The sequence below is a fragment of the Aptenodytes patagonicus genome, chromosome 5, assembly GCF_965638725.1.
Source record: "Aptenodytes patagonicus chromosome 5, bAptPat1.pri.cur, whole genome shotgun sequence".
In the NCBI taxonomy this organism is placed as follows: domain Eukaryota; kingdom Metazoa; phylum Chordata; class Aves; order Sphenisciformes; family Spheniscidae; genus Aptenodytes; species Aptenodytes patagonicus.
In genome coordinates, this window is record NC_134953.1 from 26,915,619 (window position 1) to 26,941,519 (window position 25,901).

The 25,901-nt window shown below is 37.4% G+C and overlaps 1 protein-coding gene across 4 annotated transcripts in view; it reads left to right on the plus strand.

The window, feature by feature from the left end:
• The window catches only part of INPP5F (inositol polyphosphate-5-phosphatase F), a 48,373-nt gene that overhangs the window by 6,430 nt on the left and 16,042 nt on the right, over positions 1 to 25,901 (plus strand). For 3 of the 4 annotated variants that reach the window (XM_076339123.1, XM_076339127.1, XM_076339126.1), the window contains exons 2-8: positions 9,688 to 9,768; positions 16,957 to 17,093; positions 18,518 to 18,646; positions 19,373 to 19,540; positions 19,876 to 19,932; positions 21,490 to 21,685; positions 24,128 to 24,307. In XM_076339123.1, the coding sequence (XP_076195238.1) occupies positions 9,688 to 9,768; positions 16,957 to 17,093; positions 18,518 to 18,646; positions 19,373 to 19,540; positions 19,876 to 19,932; positions 21,490 to 21,685; positions 24,128 to 24,307 (948 nt within the window). The remainder of the gene's footprint in view (positions 1 to 9,687; positions 9,769 to 16,956; positions 17,094 to 18,517; positions 18,647 to 19,372; positions 19,541 to 19,875; positions 19,933 to 21,489; positions 21,686 to 24,127; positions 24,308 to 25,901) is intronic. The other variant, XM_076339124.1, reaches the window with a different exon arrangement.

The window sequence follows — 25,901 nt, forward strand, 5'->3', positions numbered from 1 at the left end:
TGTGTTGCTGAAGTTATGCCCCAGAAAGAATGGTTAGTGCTGTAGCTTCTTAAGCTGAGAGGTTTTTAAAGACACTTCCTGAAGGTTTTGGGTGGCTTCAGGAAGTGATTTAGCGGGTAGTGGGGCATTTGCTGGCAATGAAAGAGTGAGACTGACAACAAAAAAACCACTTTCTCCTGCTTCTCTTCCAAACTGCTGTGTTGCATGGCAGCTGCAACAGGAGCCCTGAGATGTTAAGGGACTACAATAACTGCCACTAAATACTTCCCTTGAACTGTGAGACTTCTCAGGTGGTGGTTTAGAATTTTCTTTCGGAAGCAAATTCTTCAGTGCAATATCAAACAGGTCTCAAATGTAGCTTAATTAAATATCGAATGTGTGTTTCAGAAACTCATTCTGTTAGGGTTGTGTATTGAGGCTCAGGGCCTAGGGTTTGGCAGACTGTACTCTTTTTCCCCTCAAACATCTCAAAGATTTGAGACTACTGGCAAAAGCTTTTTTGCCAATGTTTAGAGGTTTCATGATTCATCTTTACTGTTATAAAGAACATGAATTCTTGATATCATAGAGGTTTTAGAGACTAAGATACAAATTTGGTAACTCAAAACTTGCTTCTCATTAAGTGTTAAACTTGCTATAAACTTGTGATTTAAAAAAGTAGTTCTGTTCGTTGAATGTTCTGGATTTGTTACAAAAATGCATATGGTTATTCTAATTGAGAAATTGGCATGTGCAACTAAATCTGTATTTCTTGAAAACCCACTATCCTGCTATGGTAATCTAACTTGATCTTGGATGATTTAACTCTTCTCTTTATTTAAACAAACAACAACAACAAAAACTTTTCCCAGTTTATTTTGAGTCGTGATTTAGCCATATCACTTACTCCTGCGAGTATCATTTGCTAAAAATCTTAATCAGGAAATAACACTTGTTGTAAGATAGAATATGAAAACAGAGTCCACTGAGGAGGGGTGTGCTTTACGGGTATATACAGGTTTTTCTTCTCCCTCCATCTGTTTAAACCTTTTGTGAAGTGCTGTAATTCCTGTCTGTGGAGTTAGCACTTCCAGCTGATGGTCATCAGTTCTATCAGCTGATCATGTTCTAATTATATCCTTGTTAAAATCATTGCATTTCACATGTCTTCATAGGAAACAAAGTAATAGGAATGACTATCAAGAAGAGAAGAAATTGTTGGATGGATTTCTAGGGGAGAAGATTGGAAATAGTGCAAAAATCTTTTTTTATGAAAGCTCTGCTTTAGTAAACAGGAATATTAATAGTCAATGATCAGTTGTATGTTCTTGTTCCGAACACCTCTAATTCTTCCCCCAATAAAAACTGGGGGAGGATTTTTTCCTGAAAAGCTGAACCAAAATGAATGGAATTCCACTTGAACACGTAGGTTCTTCCTTTAAGGAAGAAATCTTAGTTGAATAGAAGCCCTGAAACAGTGTTCATTGAGTCTTTGAAAAACTGAAAACAAGCCACCTGAATGTACTTCAAGCTCGAAAACTTATGCTCTATTTTGAGTAATATAGTAAGTCTTTATCTCTGATAACATGATAGGAGATAGCAGGCAAGATCATACTGAGATGCTGAAGTAAATCACATAAGATGCCAGCATTGTGCAGAACAGAATTCTGAGCCAAATTTAGAAGTATATGACCTTGCCCAAGAGGTAGTTGCAAAATGTAAATGGCAAATGTGCTGGTCTGTCATTAATTGTTAACTTTCAGTTTGTTTTCTCCTTGTCTGTTTCTCAGTTTAGGAAAAACCAGCAACTTTCCCACATATGGCTGATGCTTAAGTTTTTCCCTATACTGAAATATCTTCCAGTAATGTTTAAATGATATATTGCTTGTTGTCATTTGATTAAATAGTCAATTTGTCCCCAGCAGTTAAAAAAAAAAAGGGGGGGTATGTGGTGTGTGTGGCATGAAATACTTTACTTTCTGTTCCTGAAACACGTGACAAGTTTTTGAGTATAACCCCCTTATTTAGTGTTTGAAATGGTTGTTCCCAATCCCTAATGCTTTTTCTGCTTTGAGTTTGATTAGTTGGGCGGTCTGAGAGGAAAGTTAATTATGGAGTGAGAAGAAAAGGTGGCAGTGAGGGAAAACCTCATCTTGCTTAGACTTGGCTTACCACAGCTATACCAGTATTTCTCTCATGGCTCTTAAGAAGCATTAACGTAAGTCAGTTTAGTGATAAATAAAACAAACTATTTTTCATAATCATGAAATCCTTCTGCTCAATTACTATTTAGATTTAAATCTCTTGAGGATGGGATAGCTTTCTTGCATTCTCTTTTGAGTATAGCTGTAACTGTTGAGCAAAGTTTTTAAAACAGCATATCCTCAGAATGAATGAACGTAGTGTGTAAACTGTCAGTTTTGTAAGTAGGTTTGAATAAAATCTTTCTCCTGCCTTTCTGATTATTTCCCTCTTACAAAGTAAATAGGTTTAAAAAAAATTGCAGACAACCTACTGCTGTCCTAGCTTTAAGGATATACCCACAAACAACTGAGCTTTGTTGAAATACCAGCTGAAAATGGGAATGTGTGTTTGTCTGTAATAATATTTAGTACAGCGTTGTTACTTTTGAAAGGATAAAAGATATTTCCTTACCTGTATCACTTCTGAGAAAGTATGTGTTTACTAGTGGAGTTCAGCAGTGTAGAAGAATAAAGGGAAATTCGAAAGTGGAAAGAAAACCACCAAACCACTGAGCTTCAGTGGTTTAGTGCCTATTCGCATTTTAAGAGAGTCACTGCTGGTCACTTACTGAATGGTATTTACAAGTTTGTGGAAGGGGTGAAGAGGTGATTCTAACTTTAAGTGGTTAAAATGCATCTAACAGCTTGTTGCATACATTTAGCCACCTACAGCAGTGGTCTCTAAAGTGGGGTGCACAAGACAACCCATTGGGGTGTGGAAGAAAATATTTTGTACCATTAATAAAGATAAAAATAAACACTGTTTAAAAATTATTTTATTTCTCATCCATTTAAAACTTCTATTTTTGTGTATGTTTTATAATGTATGTAATATTAGTACAGTAGAACATGTATATAATTTATAAATAAATATACATATATTTGGGGTACATGCTGAAATATTTTTTACTGATGTGGTACATGACCAAAAATGTTTGGAGACAACTGATCTACAGGGTTAAATTCTGTTTGGAGGGAAGATGTTTCACCTGGTAACAACAACTGGTACAGGAGTTCCTTGTGCAATTACCAATACTGGATACTCTCCAGACAACTGAACATTTTCCATATGTTTTTAAGTTTCCTGAGCAATGCCTGGTGACTCAGGGGGATTTTATAACTGCAACAGAATATGAAGAAGTGTTCTTTATCAAAATGAGTAGTAAGGATTCATTTTTGTTAGGTACTTTCTCTGGGAGTTGCATCCTGCTTTTGCAGCAATAATACAAACTTGTATTGTATACTCTGATCCCTACTGCTTTAAATCTGTTACTACACAACCTGCATTGTACTTGAACTGTTCCTGTTCATCTAGTCTAACTTTGAGATACCAAAGGAAAGTGTCCAAAGAAACTGAATCAGTTACATTTTCCTAGACATGAGTGGGTGGATGTGTACTTTGTAGTGTGCTGTGCTTCTATAGCTGAGACAGGCACTCTATAAGAAACTTGCATTGAATTACTGTTTGGAAAACATGGTTCTCTTCATTGGAGATTGAAGGATAAGCAGGCTTTCTAGCAAGGCTGTAAGGTGTAGTAGCAATGAGAAGAGTAACCAGGATTTTTCTGAAATCCTCCTAGTGTAGCCTAGCTGTATGTAGGCTTCTTACGGGGTGTGTGTGTGGCAGATTGGGGAGCAGCGGTGATTTCATTTCTTATAAAGCAAAGCATTTCAATTCTAAGTGATTGAGGGCTCTCAAGACTATAACACTTAGAGACAGTGCAAGCTGTATAAATGACAAATTAAAGATCATTAAAACAGGTGATTAGCTGAAGGAGTAACTTGTTTAAAGTTTGGTGGAGAATATGCAAGTAAATAAAGCGAACACTTCATGACAATTAAGAGCTTGTACTTGTAGTACTAACTGTCTCAATACTCTGCAATTATGTAACTTAAATATAAATTTAGAAATCTGTGCTGAAAGGAAAACTTAATTAGCCTAAGTTTGTTTGTGTAAGTAGTACTCTGTTTCTTACAAGAAAAAAGTTCAAGTTTATGCTCTTAAGTTTTCCCATTTAACTTGTAATCTCTTAATCCTGGCTAATATTTCAGAACACTATTCAAAGATGAACTGGAACTTGGAAGCAAACTTTCTTTTGAAAAGCCACAAGAGATCATAAGGGTCAAATAGTGCTAATAATAGAATCTTGTAGCTGTCTTTGATCTAAAGCAGACACAATTTAAAGAAAAAAATCTTAAATCTATTTAAAAATAGTATTGAACTTTTTTCCTAAAAGTTAACACTTCAGGTGTCAAATGTCATGTCAGCAGAGCTGAAAGATTTACTTTGGCTATTTACAGTGAGTTACTCAGCTTTTACTTTTTATATATAAATGTCTATTGCTTCTGTTGAATGCTGAGAATGATTGTGAGAATAGCTGCTCTCTCAGGCTATGGAAAGAATTTTTGAGAAATAGCATGCATTTATGTTTGTGTTTATACACTTACATTTAAACTGAGCTTGAGGTTCTGTGACATTTTGTCCGTTTTTATACTGAGTACACTGACAGGAAACACTTTCTAGCTGAGGTCCATTCCTGAAAGCCAACAAAGTTTGAGGATGATAAGAGGAGTATAATCCTTGAACTACAGCAAGATTGGAAGATAAATAGTTATAGCTATTTGATGGATTGTACCAGGCAGCAGCTCAGTAGTAAGGGCTGGATTCAAGTGACTACAAATGAAGTCTTTTTTCTTCCTGCCTTCTCCCGAAAGGAAGCTGATAGCCCGCCTCCTTAAACTCTTCAGACCTGCCTAGAGTTATTCAGTGTTGAGCAAGTGGCTTATCCCAAAGCAGCAGTTTGTTTTCTTATCAGAATTTGTGCCTGACCTCGGATCAACTCTGCTGGTGGTAGACTGGAGACAGAGCTAGAAAGCAGTTTTGGCTTTTGATGCTCTTCCAAGTTACTCTTGTACCACCTTTTTCAGCATTACATTTGTGTAAACACAAAGAATTAAAGAAACTTTATCTGGCATTGCGTGGCCCTGCATCGCTGCTGGGTAGGCTCTGAGGGGTGGTGGTGGAAGTAATCACATCAAAGCTGGTTTTGTTCCAAATTTGTGCCGGAAGTTCTATTGACCTGTGACTACAACGCTGATACAATCACTGTAAATGGTAAATGTGTCATCAGTGATCGTTAATCTCTGACAGGAATCAGCAAAAAGAGGCAACGCTTACTTCAATAGCTTGAGTTTAGTTAGTGGGATAAGGGAAAGAATGAGCAATTTTGTACTTCCGAATGGAAACTGGGTAAGCAAGTTTACATACCTCAGAGTATTAAGGGCATGTGTTAAGGCCTATCAAACCTTGGCAATTCTCTCAAATTAAAACATACTGAGGACACCAGAGTCAGGGAAGATCTTCCATCGGGCTTGGCTTGCTGCTCTTAGTGACTCTTTCTGTATACAGCTTCCTACTTTCTGCTTTGAAGGACAATGACTATTTGGACAGTGCTCATTATCACCAGCACAAAACTGTAAGAAGTCTGTTTCAACAACATTGTGTTGCAGTTTCAGGTTGATAAGTTTTTATTCCTGGCTGTCTGAGTTTCAGGAGATCGCTAGATGACTAGTATGACATCTATAGTTTGTTTGGGGAAACAAGAGTAACTGTATTGATAAATTGTATTTCACATTGTATCTCAAAGCATTCAGTCTGTTTTGGGTGTAGAGGAAAGTCCAGTGTTTCCTTTGATAGAGCCCTGTGGTAGTTAAAGAAATGCCTTATCGATAAGAATTAAGATTCAAGCTTGCCATGTGTTGTTTCAGCATTCAGCAGTCAGAAATGTGGCCACATGTCTCTTGTATGCTATCCGAAAACTTTTAACTGAGGATTTTTGGTTTTGATTTGTATGGTTACTTTCCCCCTTGGCTTTAAAAAGATGTAAATACCTTCTGTAACATGTATCACTGTCTACCAACTTATGCTGCCTCTTAAATTCTGCTATATTTTACAGTTAAAGACTAATCGCCTACAGGCTTGCAGTTAACTGTCTTGGATCTCTGTATATTTAAAATCATTACAGAAGCAAAGATTAAGTGGTTATAATTTTCAAAGATACAAGATGGCGGTTGAAGATAGCTGCTGCCAGAATTGCCAGACAGGCTAAATGACTACAAGCGAACAGTCTTGAACAATTTTACAGTGTTACGCAGAAGTTGGAGACTGCTTCTTCCAAAACAGAGTAAATAGGACTGCACTCAACATGAAAGCCCGTATTCTTTGGGGGTGGCTGGGGGAACGATAGGTAAACCTTTTAATTTGGTTCATCTGTCTTACATTTCCAGAGTGTGCTCTTCAAGAGCAAGAGGTTCATATTGGTATTTACTGTAGTGATATTTATTCAGCATGGGTGTTGGCTCTGAGTCGAGATACGGCTGTCACACAGGAAATTGAGTTATAACCAGTAACAAAGTTCTAATCAGAAGATCAGAACCAGATGTGTTTTTATTTAGTTAAAACAACTTGCTTGCTTCTATGCTGTCACACATACTTTCCTATAGAAAGTTCTCTAGAAATAGTGTAAGGAAAAAAAAAAATTCTCGTGATACTGTCACCAAAGAAAGTCAGTGTGATCCCACAGTTGGTATTTTTTCACAACCTACAGGCATTTCTCCTGTAAGACTTTTTCGCATCTAGGTTTTCTTGGACACTGCAAAAACCATGTTAATCCCCTCAAATGTTGCTGAACAGTGTTGTTTTTTTTCCTATGCCCTGCCTTCCCTGTGGAAAACTTTCTTGAAACAGTCAGCCTTCACTGTTAGTAGATTGATAATCACACTTATCTCAAGAGCCAGTGCTGCCCAGCTGGTGGATCCATATTTGCTATCTTTAAAGACTTTAAAGTGTAATGTGCGTTTAACTCCAAATGCATTCTCTTTTTTCCAAAGCTCGTCTATACTTTAAGTGAACGTAGGAGTCAGAGTTTAGAGCCAGTTCTCATTGTGCCTCTGTGCTACTAGGGAGAAGTATTCCTGTAGAAGTCTTGGACATTGTGTATAATTATGTATAGGGCTACATATGTCAGAGTAACCCACAAAACTAATAGAACAGCTACATAAGACACACTTGTCCTACAGTCCCTGATACCAGTTTTCCTATGTCCTTTTGCAGGCAAGTCTAAATTATCGTTTCCGTAGATCTGTAATTAAAATCTTGTTTTCTCTTTTTTTTTATCTATTGTGAGCTACTAGAAGCAAACCTCACTTACTGTGCAGAGCTTTCCTACTAATATCTCTTGTCATAGCAGGAAATCAGTGGTTTAAAAAGACTTAGATGCTATTCTAAATTACTAGGTTTGTAGTAGCTATGGTAAACTTTCAGTGGTTTGGTTCTTTAAATTCCTCTTGTGCCTAATGTTTTTTGGCTGCTTGATGTATCTAGCTGGTTTCTAGCACTCAATGGAATATGAATGTGGAAATCAGTTGCAAAGATAGCAAGAAGTAGGTGAAGTCTGAGACAATACAGCTCTAGAAAATTCCCAGGGGTGAAGACAAGACTCTGGGATTGTGTGGGTGAACTGAGAAACAAGGTAGAAGACTTGGGAGTGAGGAAAGCTGCCTGTGTTCCTCTTTCCTGTAAGTTTGATAGCGCAGATTTTTCCATTCAGCATACAGATGCTCTTGCACGTTATTTGGACTGAAACTGAGCTCAGGCTGTCCTAGAACTTGTTTTGTAAGAGCACAAGTCTTTGGCATACGGATACAAGATGAGTTTAGGTACTTCAGCAAGGTTAGAGGGTAAATGAAGCTGTTAACACTGTCATAGCTGCTGCCACTTATTTCCTGGTGCTCATCTATCTGTATTAGTCTCCTTAAGAACTTCATTTAATTATGGCATGATTCATATTAGGTTCTGTACAGACCAAGTAACTGTCTGTAGCACTCTTACAGTGAAACAGGAAGAACCAGGAGTTTCTCTGCAGATATAGTCCATTAAATGGTACACCCTGGTTACACACATTAATTGTAGCTCTGTACTGCCTCCTGCAAACAGCACTTCAAATTCTGCTACCATATGCTCTTAGTTCTTGCGTGTCTGCATGCAGGCACATGTGATGTATCCCATTTAAATGAGTTCAATTTAGATCTATCCTGACTTAAACCATTTCTATTGTATCTCATGTAAATGCTTGTATTTAATGATGAAATTAGCTGAGTGGTTTACTATTGAATGTTATGCTGAAAGCTAGGAATAAATGTGTGTTCTTGGAATAGCAAAGTCTCAATTACAAATGTTTCAAGGAGGATAGTGTTTGAAAATAAGTACATAAAAAAAGTATCAAACTGACTGTCAGTTGTCACCTGCAGGTCTCAGACTTCCAAGGAGAAACTAAGGTCTTGTAAATAAAGTGTGTGTAGGTAGATGATTTGTACTCTTCTATATCTTAAGATATTGTGCAAGTTTGTTCTTTCAAATGTTCATCTACTTACACCGGGAGCTAAGATACTTAATTTATCTGGCTGTTAAAACTAGAGAAACTCTTCCACCTTGGAATAAGTGAGTTTTGGTAGATAATAACAAGCTTCTTGTCCTTCTTGGTATAGAAAAACCTTCTCTTTGCCTTTGCGAGTTTGTTCTCTCCTACGCAGATATTAATTGCTTTTAAGGATTTGTTTTCACTTAAAAGATTTGACTTCCGAAATTTATTCTTTCCCACAGTCTTGAACTCTTGAACAGTTACTATGCCACTGTTAGAAACTCTTACAAGAATATCAACAATGTGTGTCTGTGTGACCACAGGATACTCTTCATGTTTATACTATCTTACTGACTTGCATCAAGTAATGGCTTTAATGCACATTGAGAGGAGTACCCTTCACAGATTAGAAAGTTAGTTGACAGTGTTGCCTTCCTGCTTTCTCTTCTACTTCCGATGTGATTCACTGGAATTAACAGTAGGAGAACTAGAAACCTAAAACTTAACTTTGTGTACTTTGGTATTCCATATAGTTGTTGAGTGTGTTTTAAGAAAGGAGGAAGTGTGTGCGTGTGTGTGCATGTATATAGAAAGAGGATGTGAAACTAATAGTAATTGGATAGGTATGGGAGAGAGCTGGGGCTGAAAGTTAACATCTGCTAGGTTTTTGAAGCTACATTACTAACTTAATGACCTGTATTCAATTTCACTATAGCCATGTAAAATTTCAGTTAAGTTACAAATTCTAATGGATATTGGAAGAATTAAGCCTCCATTAAACTGAATTACCAGAGCCCAAAACAATTATGTATTTTTTTGAAAATATCTGGCATAGGGCTTTAAATTGGAAACTTAGTAATTTGGTCATAGCTACTTGGTAACAAGCAAAAATTGAACATCATATGTATCTTATTCTTACTGCAGGAATCGTGGTGTGTTTTCTACCCTCTAAGGTGGGGAAAGTGGAGAGAATGATCATCGCTGGATTAATTGTCCTGTTGAGTTCACTTTAAAAAAAAACCAGGAGCTTTGTTCTTTTTTTGCAGCCACTGATCTTCTTTTGGCTTGGAATCCCATTTGTCTGGGCCTGGTAGAGGGAGTCATTGGTAAAGTTCAGCTTCATACAGGTATGTCGTTGGTTTGGTTTGTTTTTTTTTTACTGCTGATGCACTTTGTTTTAAAGTCAGTGATACTACAAATAATATTGTGTAGCTCAAATGGAATTATGTAGTGTTCTTTGCAATGGAGGAGTACTCCCCAACTATGTGAACTTGTCAAAGTGATTATATTATAGCTGCAGATGCAAATTCCCTCTACTTTCCAGTGTATGTATTTTTGTTACAAGACAGTGATAAACCATGGAGAACTGCATTCATGAAGAGGAGAAATTTGTGTTTGAAATTCTATCTGAGGCTCCATGTGAGATGCATAAAATTCTTGCACCTTTTTTGAATAATCCTTTCAAGCAGTTTGTTGTTCTCCTAGGGTACAGTGCAAAAACTAATGATGGAAGTTTTCACAAAAATACAAGGCTTGAATTCTCAATGCTATATGAAAACCTGAAGAATAATTACTACCTTGGTAGATGACTATTTGAAAGTAAAAGGAACACTTTAACATTTAACTACAAATAAGTTTGACATAGCTATAAAATGAAAGCAGGCATAGAATGCATTGTGATTTAATGTCAAGCCTGTCTCTAACTGATTCTAGTAACTTTTTCCTGTAAAATAAGGTCAATGTTCTTTTAGCTTTAGTCAGCTGCAAATTCCTGTAACCATAATATTTATTTTGATATATACCAGCTTTGTCTAGAAAGATTATTCTGCCAGTAGAGCTCTGGATATCTATTTACTGGCAGGTAGGAAAGCTAGCCATAAACTCTGCTTCACTTACTGGGTGCTGCTCTTTTTGTGAATGCTTAGACCTGCATTTAAAGTAGCGCCTGACAATATGATCAATACAGGTAAAGTTTCAAGTGTGTTCCAGGATAGCAGGATGGATTAAGTGCTGAAATGGATCAGATGTTTCTGGTCCATTGAATAGAAACAGATTAGTCAAGATGGCAGTGGCATACTAGCAATAGGGGAGGAAGGAAAATGGACTGGTACACACTGCATGAGTGTATGGCAGATCTAGTTCTAGGAAATGCTTGGCTCCGTAGTTACTGTAACCCCTAGGTCTCGTTTCTGAGAGTAATAGTTCAGAGCCCATCTCTCCATGAAATTTATGATCATGTCCTCTTTCCAATTGCATCGCTTCATCTTTTTTGACTTTCACCTGATATTTTTGTCTGTGCTCATTCTACAGATCTGTTCAGCCATCCTTTTTCAGATCTGATGATATGAAGTGGTTCAGACTCTGCCATCTCAGTTTTTCTTCTCATTCAGGTTGTCTGTGCTGTTCAGCATGTGCTGTTCATGATGAATGATGGTTAAACTCCAGTAACGACCTCTTTCTGCTGTGGGAAAATGCTCAATGATTGTTTTTAGCATGGGGTTTTTGTGTGTTGTGGTTTGTGTGGGTTTTTGTTTTTTTTAAAAACCAAGCACTTAGATACACAAAGGCCTTCTCTGCTCTCTCTAGGGAGTCTAGTATAAAAGCCTTTGAAGGGGGAGACCTTGTCTCCAGATGCTTTCTGGAAGGTCTAGTATGTTATGGCAACCAAATATCCTTGCATGCGTGCTTATTGTGAGGTACTTCCTCAGCTTATGAAAGCTGAGTTGAAACTTTCCCCAGCATGTGACACTTCAACAGGTGCTAGCTTGCTGTTGTCAAGTAATTAAGACTATCAGGTAATAAGCCTGATATCTGGTGGTCTTTCCATGTGTCCTATAGAGCTACTGAATCAATTACGCTCATCCAGGCACTCCATTCAGTTGCTGCCTAGGCCAGTGGAAGCATTTTGTTTCCTCTCTGCCTTGTTTAGATGACACCATCACAAACTGTTCATAGGCTATCCTTCTTGTTGTTGATATTCTGGTATTAGTGATGCAACTGTCCTGTAAACAGACATTTATTTTCTACCTTTAAATGTCTGAAGAAAGATACAATCTCCAGCTATTTGTCCTTACTCTTCTGCTGAGAGCTACTGCTCCCTTGAATCTGCTGACAGTTGCTGATGAGTGTCCTCCATTGGGCTGCAGTCAAAATGAGAGGGCTGACTGAGATGTCTTACATAGTGTAAGTCTCTTGAAACCTATTATTGTCAGTGAACTCTCACTTGATCGTATTCAAGTGTAGTTTTGTGTAATCCTCTAGCTGAATCATCTAGCACTCTGTAACAGTAACCTGTCTTCATCACTTATTCTTGTATCAATCTTTGTCACCTGGAAACTTTATCAGCAGAAGCTGTATAAATATTTAACATTGCTGGACCATTATCTCCAGACTTCGTAAGAGTACTGTGCTGCAGAAGCTGGGCGAAATGCTTTTCTCCCAGAGTTGATCTGGAACAGGAGGACTTGTTGCTCTGATTTCTTCTCCCCTGCCCCCAGACTATAAGGATCAGAAAACTTAATTTGGTGCTCTTTTAGCTAACTAGAGTCCTGTATGGGATTGTCCTGCTCAGAACCTTGTTATTAGCTATTGTTGTAAAGAAGTGTGGTGTGGTTTTTTAAAATGCTTAGCACATGCTGACTAATACTGAAAACTTTAAATACCTTTTTAAGTATTGAAGTTGCTACCAGTGCACTCTAAAGCTGTCACTAAGCCTATATGCACTTTAATATCTTGGGCATAATCCTTATATGTTCTTGAAAGATATGCTTAATGCAAGAAAGATGGAGTAGTCCTAAGATGACCTTGAAATGTCCCTGTAGTCAGTCTTGGACTGTCCTTAATTTAGCATTGAAATACCCTTGCCAAATTGCTGTAACTAGGGCTGGGATTTAATTTAATCTTAATTTTGCCGGTTTTATTGCTGGCCTAGTACAGGAGAATTTGTAGAAAAGCTTCTGTGGCAGGGAAGCAGTCTCGTAGAAACCAGCTAGCCAATATTATATGGTTTATTTTTTAACTCTTCAAAGAATTTTTGCCATGAGAGGGTCAGTTGTACATCTGGACATAACTGTACGCTCACATTGGAGATGAAAGTCTACTTAAAGTATCATTTGGTTGCCCAATATTGAATTTTCTTAAACATTAACGTGCTTTGGGGGGGGAAACCCAAACAACAAAACCTTAATGGAATATCAGAATGCAAGGATATGGTCTCTTACCTTTTTCTCTGGCCCATCCCAAGATGACTTGTAAGACAATATGGAGTAAAAATGGGAATAGAAGGAAAAGGATTTTAGGATGTGTTGTGGAGATAAGTTACTGAAACAGAACATTGCACACTTTCTTGGTACAGAAGCACAATTAAAATTGTCTCTGCATGATCTTCCCATATGAAGGTAAGCACATCTCTTGCATAAACAATGTCTCCTTTATAGAATATTAATTTTGTTTTGTGGTCCAGTTAGTGTCCATACATACAAAATATAAGTGTAGCCACTCAATTTCCTTTCATCAAAATCCCAATACAGATCTAGAAAGAGGTTGTTATTTTTCTGTTAGAATAAAAGGTAGATACTTTAATCCACTGAAACGGTAATGGTAGCCTGAAATTGAATCACTTTTGATTAGAGACTACTTAGCACGTTGATCAAACATTGTAGTGCTAGAATATGCTCAGAGTTAATACTGTATATTGAACTATAACCAAAGCTGGATTTCTTAACCAGTTCCAGCAACTTCCACTTAACTCATTTGTTGCCACCACACGTTTTTCTGTTTCTTGGTCAAAGCACACTCCTATGCAGTTTAATGTCTGTACTTGTATCAATTTGGTGTGCTCTTTCAGTGCTGGTTAATTAAGACCAAATTAAATGCTGCTGGCAAGGTTCCATAGACTCAGTAAACAGAAGGGAAGTGGAGTTCCTCCTTCCCTATCCCCAGGAAAGGAAAGCTTTTTTGTTAGCATGCCTCTGAATCTTGATAGAAACAATGAGTGGTTCAGCATCTGAAATCTCTTCAATGAGATGTAACTGCTGCCATTTCTAACTTAATCCAATCAACAACTTAAAACATTCTTTTTACATACAACTAATTTTTAAGTTATTCAAGTAACAAAAAATAAGAAAACAGTAGCATGGAATTTCTTGACTAAAATCAAAATACTTGCAAAAAGCAGCATTTATAGTAAACTTATGCACAGCTTAAGAAAAGTTACTGCAGAAGCATTTGGGGAAAGTAAATGCTGGATTGTTTGGGAAGTGTTAGAGAAAATAAACAGTGGTGTGCTGACAGTGTTGAAGCAAAAGAGGAGCTAAATTCCTGTTTTAGTGAGGAATGGGAGGTAATAGCTTTCTTTAGATATAGTACTTTAAATTAGTTGTTGCCATCTGCTCTGCCATAGTTCATAAAACACTAAAAATGAACATTAGATCTTAGATGATTTAAAATATGTACTCTTCTGGAATGACATATAGCTGTAGTGTTGTTCTCGTACACACCATACCTCCCACATAAAGTAGAAAAAAGCTAATCTTACTTTTTTTTTAAAGCTATTCTATGGAACTACTTTTTTTTAACTGCAGAAGCACATACTCTATTTAGGGATTCAGTTATTTAGATATTGCTGGCAACTATAATATGCTGCTTCTATGGCTATTGTTGAAGCTTTTACTTTAGGGCATACTTTATCTGCATAATTACTTCCTGACTGTTTTCTTTTGATCTGCTGGGGAATTCCTGTTTTCTTTCAGTGTTCTGTGGCTCTGGCTATAATACAAATCGAGTTTTGAAATGTACACCAAGATGACTTTGAGTGCATTTTTAAAAATAATAAAAGGATACAGAACTCACTTGGCTGTATTAAACTCTTAAGTTCTTGTTTACTGCTTCCAGGGTTTTTTAATGAGGTAAACTGAAGAGTAGCCAGAGATTCTTTTCTTTTCCAGTTTTTACTAAGGTACATCTGCTTAGAAATGCCTTTACATTGTACTTTTTTCCAATGGAATCATATTGATTATTTCACTGGAGCTCTAGATGGTGTCCTTTCTTAAGAGTATCTGTTTTGTTTGTTGACATACACTGGTGATCTCCTCATAGGAGTAAGTTGTGTGGCTAACCTTCTGTAGGTGGCAATAGATGAAATTATAGGACTGCCCAACAGGAATATCTGTCTGGATGCCCTATTGTACTACCCTTCTGTTAAGCTTGGATTGCCCTGGGTTTCCAGAGACTGTATTGTTTTTACATACTGGAAAGCATTATAGAAAATGGTAGACCTTCTTTTTAGATGAAGTGGTAGACATCTTCATCTGTTGCTGGTGTTTTTGGCAGCATTTCAATTTCCCCTTTTTAAGGGGATTTTCTTACCTATTCATTGGTCTTCTCACTGTTGCATAGAATCTGTCCTGTTTTCCTCAGCTTCCCTTTTCTTATTTCCACCTTACCCCCATGGTTGCTAGGTGGAATGCTGGATGCAAAGGTAGGTGTTCTCCAAGTTGTGTTGCCTGTACCTGTACAGAAAAGCTGTTCCAGCACCTGTCAGTGAGGATAACTGTCTTGCTGGCATTTGCTATCACTCTCTTGTCCTTATTTGTTATCTTCTGACCAGTTTTTAGGAGACTATGCTTATGTCATGGCTTTGAGTAACCTGGTCCAACCTCAGAGCTGACCCTGCTTAAGCAGGGTGACATCCTGAGATCCCTTCCAACCTGACTTGTCTCTGATCCTATAGAGATTATGATTCTGATGCTGTGTTCAGGAAGTAGTGCAGGACTCCCTTTAGAAGATCACATACATTAAATAAGTGGTGCATGTCTTTATTCCCCTTCCCCTCCTCCCTTTTTGAGGGCAGCCTCTGGTTCTCGCAGCACATTTGTAATTATGAGGATCTGTAATTTTTAAAGGCTGCTTAGTACCCAACATAAGCACATCTCTTTTCTAAAGGTAGTAATACAGAATCAAAGTAAGGAGTGGAGTGTCATAATGCACAGTAGTCTATTTACAATGATTATTCCTTTTCTTTAGATAGAAGAAACTGCTGCTTTATATATATGTTGTCAGATTTGGGTTGAAGTGTTCAAGATTTTTTTAATTGCAGTTTTTGGAAAGATGCTCACAACTTTGATAGAGCTTTAATTCTGTGCTGAGTGTATATTGGAAAATCTGGGAAAGAGAACAATTTGGGTGTCCTGTGACTTTAAACATGTTATCCTGGGGTTTTCTTAAGCATTCAGAGGATAAAATACTGTTTGGAATTTACTGAGCAAGGAAAACAGACTTTATATTTGCTATAAAGCCTCTAAATAGATTTTTTTTTTTCAAAGGCTGTATATTGGATTCGAAGGCATAATACATCACACAATCTACTGTCACAAGTGTGGAAGCATATTTAAGTCTACCATAGCAGGCTTTTAACGTCTGTATATGACCTCTTCAGTTAAACTCAGTTGGTTTGCTTCTCAGTTGGGAGAAATAGTGAGTGTATATGTGTGCCTCTTTTATCTCTCTTAACAGAACTCTCACTTTTGACTCATAAAAGCCCAGCATGTTACTAGCATGCTACTGATCTAACCGAGGGATTAAAATCTAGGAAAAGCTAATGTTCAGTCACTATTCAGCAGTCGGTGGGAATGTTTGTTGTTCTGTTTCCCTGTCTTTTTAAAGTGTTGAAGCTATAATTGCAAATGTTGTAGATTGAATGTGTATGGAATGCACCTGTTACCAATATCTTCATTAATCTTTGGCTCATTAATTTCTACACCACTTAGATGCCTATACTTCAAGAATGATGTTGTGAAGCTTTAAACATACATGAGCTGCTTTATGATGCAGTCCATGTTTGCTCACCAAATTTCTTAACTCATGAATCTTGTAATCAGATGTTACCTGTGTCTGTCTTGTTTGCTGTTTTACACACAACAGAAGGTGCAAAGGGAAAATCTTAGCTTGCTGCGTGAGCTCCATCTTTTCTTTTCAAATTGTACTGCCATTAGTGACATTGGTGGGAATGTGCATCATCCTAGAGATTGCCTAATTGCTATAGATGAAGCAGTGGTAACTTTACCTCTAAAGGGTAAGTCTATGAAATAGTTTCATAGACTTATTATATTAGAGGCTGAATAAGTATTTTTTTTGAGTGTTTGTTTTATTGCAATGCATAATAACAAAACACAGCAATAGCAAATCATTGTTCACTGGAGTCTTCTAGTCAAATGGTTCCTGGCAGGGGTTTTACATTGGGGAGAAGCAGCTTCTGGCAGACTAATCAAAGTAAGTGCCTGACGGACAAATCAAAGCATCTACTAATCTTTTTCCAGATTTACCGTGGTGGCTACTTTTAATTCGTCAGAAAGCATTGATTGGCAAACTTCCAGGAGACCATGAGGTTTGCAAAATAACAAAGATTGCAGTGATCCCACTTTCTGAAACAGAACCTCAGGATCTGGAATTAGAGGTATGACATATCTTCAATGAATTCTGACTTTTCTTCTTCTGCCTCAGTGAAATCTAAATGTGAAATATCATATTTAAACACGTGCCTCTTACCTCTTTTTTCCCCTGGTGTATGCAGACATATTGAACATTTTGTGCTTTTTAAATACCGTTTTTGATTAGAAGTTTTTATTTTTTTAAATAGAAATCACAAGTTCTGCTAGGGAGGGAAATTACAATAAAATCGTACCCAAATTTCATAAAGACCCTTGAAAGTACCCCACAAGAACAAAATTTCATTAGTGTAATTGAGCAACAGATCATTTGAGAACAGAACTGAATCCACTGGAATCATCTAAAGGGACAAAGCTGTAGACTAGGATAGGAACCTTGGGTTTTTTACTTAAAAAAAAAAAAAAAAGCTCTCCCGATTACCTCTTAATGACTAGGATGGTAAGACTTTCAATAAATCCTAGTACTCTAAGATGTACACGGTGGTTAGTAGACTGTTGGGAGAACAATTCTGTCTTCAGGCTGCGGGCTTCTTTTTTGAGTGTGTGTGGCAGGGGGCATGGTGATGGGGGGACAGGATGCTTGTGATAGTATTTCATGCTGTCAGGCAGGCACCATAGAATCCTTCCCTGAAGAGGGAAAGAGTAACATGGAATCTCCAAAGCTTTGGTGGAACTCTAGGAGCATGAAGAGCTGCTGAAGCACTGCTTCAGGGTCTGGGCATTAGAACCTCCCAGGGTCTGAGATACAAGAATATGACTTGAAATCTAGATGTAATACCTTCCTGTTCTTAGTTGCATAGGCAAGAACATACCGCATCCACTAGGTGCTTCTGTGCCTAAAACCTGTACAAGAACTTAGATTTGCAGTGCCCTCTCCCAAGTACTTCAACTCACTCCTGAGGTTATCCCCAAGTATCTCTAAGATAGGGCTTCATGTGTATGTTTTTTGGGGGAAGAAGCTGTCATCTTTGCGCTCTGAATCGGGAGAGAGTATATATATTTTTTTTTTTTAAGGGATTCTCATGCTTCCATCCTGTTTTGGAATCTTAATTCTATAACTTGGCTTCAAGGGAAACCCTTACTTTAAACGTTGCAGAATTTTTGCCAAAAGAGAATGGATAAAGGAAAAACAATACAAGATAGTAATACTAATTTACACTGTAATTTGGGTGGGAAGTTGAGGTGGGTCTGGATACTCAAGTCATGTCAAATTGAGGCAGACATTCTCACAATCACAGGAGAAAATGCCTTTTATAAAAAAGAGGGAGAAATACGCTATAGATAGAAACCTGCATGTTCCCCCTGTATTTCAGAGTTGTCTCCCTTAGGCTTGTGGACATTGCAGTCTTGCTTTTGTAGACTTCAATTAAAATTGCCTTGAACTTGTTAAAGAGTATTTAAGTATTGGCTTTAATTCAATATCATTATTTAGCTTTGTAAAAAGCACCATTTTGGGATAAACAAGCCGGAGAAGATTACACAGTCCCCAGATGACACAAAATTTCTGCTGAAGACTCTTACTCAAATTAAATCAAATGTGTCTGCTCCAAATAAAAAGAAGGTAAAGCTTTCTACTCTCTTCTTGTTTTTTCAAAATGTTTAGTTGATAATTCAAAGGTTGTGGTGGATGATCAAATGGAGTACTAAGACCTAAAAAGAGAACTAGTGGAAAAACTGCAGAATGTGCAACTATTCTGTCTTGAAGTTCAATTTAATTTTTTATTATTTAACTGTTGCTCTTCTATGATTTTTCATTTTCTAATTATATAATTTTGGCAGAATTACTAAGGCACTAAGAGTGCCTTCTTACCAGGATTCGCTTCTAGTGGGATTCTAAACTTCTACAAATTGCTCTGCATAAGCATCTCTTACCATATAGAATTGGGAGACAAAATTTGGTGCACAGTTCCTCAGAGAACACTATACAATCTTATCAAAATGCTTTTTACACAATAATGGCTTGGATTTGAAAGTCTAAACAATATTAAAATTAGAACAAGTAGTTGCAGTATTTCACAGAAACTCCTGAGGCTGAAACTTCTGGAGCTTACATTCAAGTAGTACGTTTCAGGGTCTGACTGGTCTGAATGCCCTTCCTGCTAAAAGTAATAGCATGATATTTCTGAAGATACTGGCCCCTGTGTTTATCTCTGCTAGGAATTTTAAGATCCTGCTCCTCAATGAGAAAATGTTTGTTCTACAAGGTTAGAAATGGCATTTAGCAAATATGGTCAGAGTCTTTGTCAGTCAAAGAGAAGACATAAGAAAGCCATTACTTTTCTTTCAGATTAAGGAAAGCAAGGAAAAAGAGAAGCTGGAGAAGAGACTATTGGAGGAGTTGTTCAAAATGTTCATGGATTCAGACTCCTTTTACTACAGCCTGACCTATGACCTAACAAATTCTGTGCAGAGGCAGAGTGCGTGTGAGAAAACTAACTTACCACTGTGGCGAAAAGTAAGTGTGTGTGTTTTTTGGGGGGGGTGTGTGTGTGGTTTTTTTTCTTTTGGGGGATGTGCTGTTCAATAATGTATGTGTCCAGACTTGACTAGTTACATTCTCTGCTGGTATAATCTACAGCAGCTGAAGATCTTGCCCTGTAACCAGCTTCAGTGCGAGGAAATGAAACAAAAGTCTCCAACAGCATGTCTTTAACTGACCTGTTATATTCAAAAGTAGTGAATGCTAGACTTGTATGTACAGTTGTAGTGAATAACACTGGTGTCTTTACCAAAGATATTGCCAAACCTTACTTAAAATATTGCAAAAACTGCCCTTTTTGTTTTAAACAGGTTGATGACAGATTCTTTTGGAACAAGCACATGATTGAAGATCTCATCAGCATTGATGTGAGTCTTATTTCTAACAATAACATGTATATTATGAGAACCATTCTTTAGTTTTAGTTGAAATATTTACTTAAGGCCTTGCAGATGTTTACTTAAAAACCTGCTTGGCAGATGGGTCAGGATCAGGACTGTGCCTTCTGAAGCTGAGCAGCTGGCCTTCCAGCAGTCTTCTAGTTAGCCTGTGATCATTGCTAATGAATGCACATCAACTGAATTTAAAATTTTATTAAATAAAGCAGTACAGAATAACTTGATGTGTGATATGTTTGTGCTGATTTCTGAAGGTAAACTTATGATGTATTTATCTGTGAAATGGATTATCCCTGGACAGAGCTGATTATTTGATAAGGAGGAGGAGCCAGAAAAGAAAGAAACTCTGAATTCCAAAATTTTCTTGAGACAAGATTTTTGTCTTCCTAAGTGGAGACTGCTGTTTTTCTCCTTGACCAGAGTAGCTGATCAATGTAACAGTAGTGTAGAACAAGTTATTCTGAACAGCTATTCAGAGTAGTAGATAAAGCATTTTCCTAACCAGTGGGCACAAACAAAGAAACAGAGAACAACCACTCTTTTTCTTCAATGTATAATCTCACTTCATTTTAAACTAACCTCCTAGATAAAGGACTGAGTTACTAACTACTGTATGCCAGTTTAGGTCAAGTCTTAGTTTCTTTTAAAGATGATAGCAGACATCCTACCTTATGCCCTGCATCTCTTTCATTAATAACTTTATATACTCTAATGCTGATGGAGTCAGAGCAGGGTAAACCTAGATGCTCTTTGAAAAGTTTTATATAATGCAGGAGTTTAACTAGTTGTATTTTTCATGTTATAAATGGATAACCTTGAATTTGTATGGAATTCAGATCTAAATTCTGTTTAAGAAATTGAGGTTTTAGGGTGACAAAGCACTGAAGTGCAGAGCCCTGAACCAGTTGGCTTGGGTACTAAGCTGGCCCCTATAAAGCTTATGCTAACATGTTTTGCTGAAAACAGGCTAACAACATTACACTTGAATTTTTATCTATCTATGTGTACAAATGTAATGCTGTATGTCCACACAGAGGTTCTAAAACTGCCTTAAAGCAGAAACTAGATAATAAATTACCAATATTTGCTGCTCTGTCTGAACTGACTATCTTTGACATGAGAAGTTACTACTTTAAGCTTTTAATGTGTTTAAACATCAGATGTCACATTGTCTGAAAACTCCCTTGGGGGAAAGGGGGAAAAAAGCTTTTAAATATTGCAGGGTTCTTTTCTATCCCTAGATAGCTGGGAGTAGAGGAGGGCTCTTTGCCTTGACTTGATTCAGCTTGCTTCATCTCCACAAAATATCTGAAGTTGCTTTCTCTTTCTTCCTACTGATTTAAAAGCCCTACGACTAATGGAGGAAAAATGCTGGTACCCCTTACAGAAATCAGACAAGGATATGGCAAAAATTTCTTAAAACATGAAAAGCATGCGAAGCAACTGTTTATAAACACAAGAAATGGCAGAAATAATTGTAGGTAATGTAGAACCAAAAAGAATGTAAATGTTTTTTGTAACCTTCAGAATGCTGAAGTGGACTTCTGGATTATACCCATCATACAAGGATTTGTGCAAATTGAAGAGCTTGTAGTAAACTATAGTGAATCTTCTGATGATGATAAGAGCAGTCCTGAAACTCCTCAGGAATCAACTTGTGTAGATGACATTCATCCAACATTTCTGGTGGCACTTATTTCACGCCGGAGTCGGCACAGAGCTGGTAGGCAAACATAGTTCAAGGTATTGGGATTGTTCCTGAACACTGGAGAGAGGGATGCAGATGATATAGCACTCTTCCAAGTTTTGTTGTTTAGCAGATTCTTGTCAAAGTATGTGCTACAGCCTTTCCTGCTTATAGGAGGAAAAGAAAAGGCTGTAATGCATACAGCACTACACAGCTGTTACTTAGGGTGGTTACTATGTGAGTTTCACTGGTCTCCTGGTGGGCACTGAATGTATCTGAGTGTATCAGTTCTGAGATAAAGTTCCATCTTTGCAAAGAACACCTTGATTAGGACCTTGTGTACAGCTCTGTCCTGATATATTTCAGTAGGCCTGGGTGGGAATTAAATTTTCAAAGGTCTTCTTTTAAGGGCTTGACAGCAGCTGAATAGAGACTTGAAAAGGCGCATGTGTGTGCGTGCCTGCGTCCCAAGAGATGTTTATGTAGGGCCAAGGTGTGAAATAAGAACCATGCTTTGGTCTTGCACCTTACTTGACTTATTCTAATAGCAGCAAGGCAAACAAAAATTATTCCCTGTCCTTAGGAGCGCAGAAAGAAAGATTGAATCATTTCACACTTTAGTAGGTCCTGTTCAACTCTAAGCCTTTTCAGTCTATCACATTTTTTAAGATATTCTCCACCGTGTCCAACTCCCTTCGTACACAGTTAGGTTTTTAACATGTCAAAACAAGGGAAAAACCTGGTGAGCTTGCCCTGATATAGGACTGGCCTTTGTACCACATCTCACATCAATGCATTTAATTCAGTTTCCAGGAAAATTATTTGTCAGAACAACTCAGAGTAAATATTTGAGGGTTTCATGGTAGTGTCTAGTTTGCAGTATGCCTTATTTATACTAAATTGTTTTACAGATACAGAAACTGAATCACAGAGGGCAAATTGCTTATTGATTCCCTCTTACTGTTCATGACACTATGCTCATCTGATTGCTAGTCCAGAGCATAAGCTGTGTAGAACTTTCTCCCTATACATGAAAAGATTGTTTCAGTAAATTGATCAAATGTTTTGATGAATAATTATAGGATTAAGTTGTGTGTTTAATTCATTCTGTAATACATAATTTTAGCCAGGAGTTCAAAGTGTTTTCATTTCTGAAATATTGTAGTTAAAAAACAAACAAATGCACCCCAAAAAACAGAGGAAACACTGACTTGAAAGCCTAAGATAATTCTGTGTTAAATATACTGATTCTTTATTTGTCAGGCAGCTTGTTTGTGATTTAGAGGAAAAAAAAAAAAACCCAAAACCACGGCACTAAATTATCAACATACCCAAGACCTTAAGGAGATGTATCATGAGATAAAGGAAGACAGCTGCTCTTAAGCTTGAGAGAGCAAGAGCCTAGTGCCTGCAAAAGTTGAGATATCAAAAGTAAGGGAGCTGAAGTTTCCTGTGCAATGGTTTAGTTTGGATTTTGGTGTAACAGCCACTATTGGTGGCAGGACATAAGTAAAGGGTGTCTGATGCTTTAGCCTAAAAGCCCCCTTCTGATTAAATGCTGTAAAACTGCTGTGACGTTTTGTGACCCTATAAAGGTCCCTATGATAGGCATTTTACATTCCTTTCACTTCCCTATTTCTAACCTCTTCCCTTCTCTCCCATAGTCCTTAACTAGTGCTGTTGGTGTTCAGTTCAAAAGTCTGGTCCAGTGCTACTTCAGGTCTCGAACAGAGTTGTTCCAATTCTGTGGAACTGAATTTCCATGCTATAAACCATGGCTTTGAATCTTTCTCCCACCCTTTTTACTTATTCCTTCCCCATCCCTTGTTACCACCTGCATCCTTTCTGAATAGTGATGTACTCTCCTTTGAGTAAAGGATGTGCAAAACCTCCATATGCAAACACTTATCTGTTCCGTTTAATGATCAAATCAGAGATGGCTAGGCAAAAAACTGTGTAGTCAGAAGACCAGTATCTGTTCTTAATGTGCAGAATTAGTTATACAGGTTAAAACAAGGGAGGGAAGTATTCTGTTCTGTGGAACGTGCAAGCCTTCTTGGGCTGCTTGTGGGATCTCTGATTGTAAGAAGTGGAGCATCTGTCAGTAAAAGTGGCCTTTAGGTTCATGGAAAATACCGAGCACTAAAGTAAAACTTTCTGCTAAACTTGACAGAACAGGAAGTAATGTATCCTTTAGGGTGGACTGGATATATCTGTGACTTTATAGTGCCAGTAAACTGCCTTGTCCTGTCAACTTACTTTCTGCTGCTCATAGTATATCACTAAATAAACTTTATCCATATAGCCACCATAACTTTTGTGGATTAGACTAGGATAGGAGTGACTTTTACCATTGATCATGGATTTTGGCTAGAACTCTTTTCTTGTGTTACTGTTGTCAAAAATGGTAACAAGTTATTAATGTTTAAGAGTAAGACTAAAACTTAAATATGAATTGATCATTCTCATTCTTCCTAGGAATGCGGTATAAGCGAAGAGGTGTTGATAAAAATGGAAATGTGGCAAATTATGTTGAGACAGAACAACTGATTCATGTTCATAATCATACTCTTTCATTTATACAAACAAGAGGCTCTGTGCCTGTTTTCTGGAGCCAAGTTGGATATAGATATAACCCACGGCCCCGACTGGACAAGAGTAAGTATTTGAGTGGAATAACTAAAGATCAGAATTCCCTTAGAAATAGGTTCATTGGAGTGTTGCTTTACCACTGTGGCACTTTCTAAAAGCCAGGAATAACAGTAATGACTTGACTCCAGTTAACTCCTACTCCAATTGCAAATATGCAGAGCTCTGACTTCCTGTCCATTGTAAATTCTAACAGGTCTTGAATTTCAATATTTAATGAAGTACCTGTTTTATGTCTAGTCTTATTTGTTGCAGTGTTTTCTGGGTTGGGAAGGGAGACAATTTGGCTTTCTCTTTTGAGAACCTGCTTAGACATTGATGTCTTACAAATATCTTTGTCCACGAAGTTAACTTATGGTGAGCTTCCTTCTGTGTTAAGAACTGCTATTTCAATGTGGGAAAACATAGACATTTCGTATGCCAGTTTTGTAGTGTGCTTTTGTCTTCTCTGAAATTAAGTGCTATCTAGTGGGCTTTGTCAGATCTAAATTGCTTCCTTTTCCACTCAAAGATAATGCAAAAGCCAAAGCATGTAAGAATATTGACAAGACTGTGGCAAATCTGGATGCTTGTATGAACTACGTATTCATAGCCTAAAAGATAGAGGTCAACAAAATCTGCTCTAGGTTTAGCTTTGTAAAGGAGAAACTTTTCTTGAAGGAAGCTAGTGTGTTCATGATCTTGTATAATCAGACTCCCACTGGATTGGGTTGACTGGCATCCAAGATCGTAAGTATGTACTTCTGCAAGTCCAACTTGTGTGTTTGGATTCACATTCTCCTCTAGCATTAGCAGGTCTGGTCTTCTGCCACTGAAGACTATTTTTCGGGCTGAAAATAAAAAAAACCTGCTCTTTCAGAGGGGGCTGTGATGTGGGAACATTAAAGGACTGTTTTTTCCCTGTGTCTTGAGTAAGACTTAGTAAAATGGGCCTTTGAGCTTGCTTAGGAACTTGAGTAAAGCACATAATTTTAAGTTGACAAGCAGTTACTATCATTGCAAACTTAAGGAAGATTCATCAACAGATTGGGGTTTCTTGTGATTTTTATACCAAATAACCTGGAGATTACTGGAGAGGGATGACTTGTTGCCACATCATGGAGATGGAAATTTAAATAAATTCATAAAGTGAGGAAAATCAATGTAAAACACCTCCCAATCCCCCCCAGATATTTGGAAGCAAAACTTGATTAGTTCCAACTGAAAGCTTGTGCTGTGACATCTGTTTATAGAGCTGAGCAGTTCTTTTTCATTCATCTTTTTTTTCTTTTTTTTTTATTTTCTAATAGGATTAGTTTCAAAAAAGTATTCAGGAATTGCATTTAATTTGATAGATTTACAGGTAGGAACTGAGACTCTGAGGAATCAGTGGTGCCTTGAATCAACTGGATAGCATTTTTGGTTTTTAGTTATAAGTAGTTTTGTCCTCTAGGAGAACTGGATAACACTTTCAGTATTATCCCCTGTCCTGCATGTCCCCCTTTGCAATTTGCAAACCTTTCTTGTACTTCAGTTTGCTTTTTCAAAAGATGCAAAATAAATATAAGCACTCTTCTTTTGGAAGAGATGTTTATGTGGGTGTGTGGTGCATATGTGGAAGGAT